Source organism: Otolemur garnettii, unplaced genomic scaffold (genome assembly GCF_000181295.1).
Source record: "Otolemur garnettii isolate 467f Iridium unplaced genomic scaffold, OtoGar3 scaffold00054, whole genome shotgun sequence".
In the NCBI taxonomy this organism is placed as follows: Eukaryota; Metazoa; Chordata; class Mammalia; order Primates; family Galagidae; genus Otolemur; species Otolemur garnettii.
In genome coordinates, this window is record NW_003852449.1 from 2,846,928 (window position 1) to 2,852,261 (window position 5,334).

Genomic DNA, 5,334 nt, shown 5'->3' on the forward strand with positions numbered 1-5,334 from the left:
GGGCTGGGGATTCAAACCCGCCACTTTAGGTGTATGTGGCTGGCGACTTAGCTGCTTGAGCCATAGGCGCCGAGCCAACATTTTTTTTTTTGAGGTTGGTTAGGCAAGCAGGTTCTGCCTTCTAGTAGCAGCTTTAAACTATAAGTAAACAAACTTTAGACAGAATGTGCTTACCTGAACTTTACAAGCATTATATGCCTCATTTGTTGCAAAATATGAATTATATCTTCTTCCAGAGTATCGGGCCCACAGATCTTGATACAATTTATTTTAATAGTTACAGTTGTTAGTTTCTCTTTTTCCTGAGAGGGATAGCCATTCATTTTATGGTTACTCATAAGGGAATTTTAGGCCTATACAGGGGAAACTAAACCAGGGCCTCCAAAAAAACAAAAAACAAAAAAACTTGCTGCACAATTTAAATGTGTCCAAATGCACAAAGTTGAATATTGTTCTGAGAGGGCAGATTGCTGTTGCTCAGTAGTCTTTCAAACATAGACAAGCAGAGAATTGTGCTCCAAGTGTTATTAATAGTACCCAGTCCCAAAATGGGTTTGCTCTAGCCTGGGTACTACAGAGGGCTATGGCCGTTCCACCTGCCAGGAAACACATAAGGCACCTTCTCAGCCTGTCTCCTTACTAAGGGGAAGACCAGTTATTTTCTGCTTGAAACACTTCCTCCTTTATGCATTTAATAGTCTCCTGCTGCACAAAACATAACTTTTGTTTCCTTTACCATTTCATTTGCAAGCTTTAATCCTTTCTGTACTACAGCCTCACTGACCCATTTTAGAGTGCTTGTTAGCCTCTTGTGTTTGGCCTTAGTTACATGTTAGTTTTTCTATTATTTGAATGACCTATGCATATACACTTGTTTAGGGTTTAGGGATGGGACAAAAGTTACACCTACATGCCAGTGCTGACATCTGCTGATCAGGAGCATTATACTGAAGAATCAAGGGCCCCATCCAGGCCCAAAGTATAAAAGTCTGCACACAGTTGGAAGGTATGTGTGGAGTGTTGGCAAACATTTGCCTATGACTTTTTCCTTTTGGTATTGGCATCTGTTGTGGTAACAGCAGAGAGAAAGTGTGTCAGATTCATTACACCTGTGTATAGACTCCTAAAGACTTCTAGAAGTGTCATTCACACATTTTATTGGCCAGATTAAGTTGTGGCTGTACCTAACAGCCAGTTGTATTTTTAAGAGTCCTCTTGCCTTTCAGAATCTTCTTGCAGAGGAATGGGGTGAATTTCCTCTGAATTCTTTGAAGTACCTTGCTTTAAAATCTAGGGATGTATTTATGTTCAGGTTACTCTCTTCTCCCTTATTACTAAGACCAGATGTACCAATAAGACTAGGCTGGGTTTTACGGTGATAGTAACACCAACTTTCTGAGTTTAAAAACCACAAAGTTTACTTTGTGTTCACATCGAGTCAGTCTGGGAGCTTTGTTCCCTAGTGTTCTTTTTCTGGGACTTGGGCCAACAGAAAAGGCCTCATTTTGAGTGTTATCAGTCTTCCTAGCAGAGGAAAAGTGTGTCATGATTCGTAACACACTGACTCTTGAAACCCCCCAGAAGTTACACATGCCACTTTGCACATTTCGTGGACCAGATGAAACCATGCCCATACCTGACTCAAGGAAGTGGGAAGTATAATTTTAACATATGGAGAACTAGAAACATTTGAAAAACCATCCCCTGGCAGGAAATATTCCCCTTCCTGCATGTAGCTCATCCTTGACCTTTCCCAGTGGAGATAATCCAAAAATCCCATGCAGTCACTGTGTGAGCATAAAGTTCAGGATCTCTGAGAAATGCCCAGTAGTGGTAGGATCTTTACTGGTCTAGACACAAGTCCTGTCTCCCACCCCATAGGGGAGTGGTAAGATGTAATTCTAAGTGTTCCCATTTAGAGAGGGGAAGAATGAAACACACATGTCAGACTCTAGACTATAGCAATCTGCAGTTGAAATCTCTCTGGGAAGATGGTGCCAGGGCTCTAATCTGTTTTGGGTTCTCTAGGCCAGTTTAAAAAACATAGACAACTTGGGCGGTGCCTGTGGCTTGAAGGGCACCGGCCCCATATACTGGAGGTGGCTGGTTCAAACCCGGCCCTGGCCAAAAACTGCAAAAAAAAAAAAAAAAAGTATACTATTTGAAGAATCAGATGGTTTCTGTGCTCATGGCTTTAGAAGTCCCCTTGGCGCCCTCCTCCCCCATCCCTGTTTCTTTTTCCTCACAGGCAGTTACTTTCAACAGCTCACTGTTTGTTTTGGCCTTGACCTTCTTATTTCCAATAAACTTGGTTTTTTGTCTTGAGAAAGGTGAAGATTTAGTTCTTTCATTCTCTTTCCTACCCCAACTGCTTGTTCCCTTATTTTCTGTTTCCTCATCCTCTCACCTGTGGTTATGGTTTTGATTAATTATTCAGTGTTTATTTCTTTATGAAGACATAAATTTTATTTCTAGGTGACCCATGCTGTACTCTCTGCTTGAAGTAATTTTTAAAATAATCAACTGTTAACAAAGATGGAACAAACCAAAGATTACTACTGATCTCTGAACATGGGTAAGAATGATCAGGAGCGTCTCTAACTGACCGAAGGCACAGCGTTTTCACATAGGTAATCTCATTTGTCTAATGGGTAGAAGGTGTGGGAGAGTTAGCATTGAATGTGCAGCTTGCTGCTACAAAGCACATTCTAGGGGACAAGACGTGTTAATACTTACATCCAACTTAGTATCAAAATAATTGAGTTGTAACCTGAGGGCCAGAGAAAATGATACTTTTATATATGAATTTTTCAATTGTGCTTTTACTTAATGTTTTACAGTTTAATTAGGTTATATTTACTTTATATATAGTAATGAGTGTTATGTACTTATTCTCTTAGTCTTGGAAATGCATGCAGTGGATGACCTATTTTAAAACATCTCCATTAATTTAAAGTGGCTTTAAAATAGCCTGGTTTAAAATGGTTATAATGTATAATCAATTTTAATGTCAAGGATACCCCTTAATTATATCATTAAAATTACATTTTTATATACCTCTCACAGTTCTCACTCCTCATTTTCCTTGGAATTTTTGAACTCTTGACTCCTTACAAATTGGCAGATTTGTTCACTGTTTGATATATATTAGCTCTAATGAACAGAATTATTAGACAGTTATCAATAAGTAATTAGCTCCTTTTGTAGGAATACCTGCTTGTTAAGGAGAAGTATTAAATTCTTCTTGATTATATTGAATGGCCATAGTAAATATCCAGTTTAACAGGATTTTTCTATAAATTTTTATTCTTTTGTCATTTTATTCATTACTGAAAAATTCTACCCTTATCCATCTGTGTATATGAAAATTTTTTTTTCTATTTTTCCCTATTGCCTATTTTGAGATAGTGATCTTGCATTTGAAAGATAATGAGTCTTACTTGAAATTAAGAAAAAAGTTAAACTTCTCATCTGTACCTGTGGATATGTCTTTTCCTCTAGAAATACGATATTTGTATATTACACTAATTTTCCTAAGCTACCTGTTTTGTAAGCTAAATAACATAGATCATCAGTGGAATAATAACTTGAAGTTGCCTAAGAAAAAAGTGAAAGCAGCAAAATAGAAAACACAGAGAATTGACACCAGAGGGGAGGGCAGTAGGGGTGCAGGGAGGAGTCAGGGAGGAGGGTCTCTGTGCAGAATCTGAGCTGGGGACAGAAGGTCACATTGAAGTGTGAGTTGAAAAGGTATTACATTTCTAAGCAGTATAAAGCAATCTAACGCTTAAACATTACAAATGTGTATATGTATTGAGAAGGAATGTTCTTAGTTATAACAGGTGTCTTCTAGGGGACTTAAAGTACAAAGAAACTAGACATACTGGACATATTTTGGATATCTCCTATTTTACTGATATTAAGTAACTATTTGAATATTTATTGTAAATCAGCTATCAATAGACAAAGGTAAAATGACCACTTTAAAAGATGGATTGGATAATGTTTGAGAATTTTAGAACCCTTAAAACTGACAAGTAGCTTAATATACTCCAGTAAATATCTTTCAAATTTGAGGTACTTAGTTTTTTGGGGGTCTCTTTGCTATCTTTGTAAGTATCAAAACAAATCAGTAGTATTGTCAAATCAGCATTTTTATTTTATTTTATTTTTTGAGACAAAGTCTTACTATATCGCCCTCAGTAGAGTGTCGTGGAGTCACAGCTCATAGTAACTTCAAACTCCTGGGCTTAAGCGATTCTCTTGCCTCAGCCTCCCAAGTACCTGGGACTACAGGCACCCACCACAATGTCCAGCTATTTTTTTGGTTGCTGTTGTTTAGCTGGCCTGGGCTGGGTTGGAACCTGCCCTCTTCCCTGTATGTGGCTGGCACCGTAATCACTGTAGTATGACGCCGAGCCAAATCAGCGTTTTTCTATGAGAGTTGTCTGGACGGTACCAGCCATAGTACATGAAAAGTAGTATTAGCAGTGGCTGGATACTTTTCGGAAAGCCTTCATATATCCTCTCTCCCTCAGACTTTCACTAGAAAATCAAATAATGTAAGTAATAACTTTTCTTTTTGTAGGTTTTACTTCACTGATTGATTTTTCAAATGTGGTGAACACCTACTCTGTGCCAAGTGTCGTCCTGGGCAGCAGAACACCGCAGTGAACAGAGCAGACCAGCACCTGCTGGCGGGAGTGCGCCGCGGCCGTGATGTCTTCCAGCTGCCGTGTGTTTGGGGCGGGGATTTGTTTTGTCATAACATGCATTTTTTGCAAGTCAATGGCAAACTCTCTACCAGAACTAAGTCCTCAGAAATATTTCGATACATTGCAGCCAGGAAAAGCCTCTTTAGCTTATTTTTGTCAAACTGGTAAGTATTTTTTAAAACCTAGTATGATTTTTGTGATGTCTGGATTGCTGTTTGGTCAGTAAGCTCAGTAGCAACTTAATGTCAGGATCATTACGAGTTGGAAAGCTGTTCCTATGATCTGCCTGCCTGGGGTTGAGTCTGGACTCTGCCGCTTGGCCTGTGGTGTGACCTATATGTCCTCTCATCACTTATTAAGAGACAGCCGTACTTTTTAAGTTTGTTGTGAGCATTAAATAAATATACTTACAATGTACTTACTGTATAGTAAATACTAGATAGCTACTGACATAACATCTGAATTTCATCTGGTCATTTCTGGAAGTAGGCTTTCTCATGTTCTTAGCATGTAAATATTTTAAAATTTTTAAAAGAACTTTAACTGTGGCTTGGCGCCTGTGGCTCAAGCGGCTAAGGCGCCAGCCACATACACCTAAGGTGGCGGGTTCGAATCCCCA

The 5,334-nt window shown here is 38.9% G+C and overlaps 1 protein-coding gene across 1 annotated transcript in view; it reads left to right on the forward strand.

Annotated features, from left to right (window-relative positions):
- TXNDC16 (thioredoxin domain containing 16) overlaps positions 1-5,334 on the forward strand; it is an 81,314-nt gene that overhangs the window by 1,844 nt on the left and 74,136 nt on the right. The window contains exons 2-3 of the mRNA XM_023514489.1: positions 2,476-2,630; positions 4,589-4,879. Coding sequence (XP_023370257.1) covers positions 4,720-4,879 — 160 coding nt within the window. The 5' untranslated portion in view covers positions 2,476-2,630; positions 4,589-4,719. The remainder of the gene's footprint in view (positions 1-2,475; positions 2,631-4,588; positions 4,880-5,334) is intronic.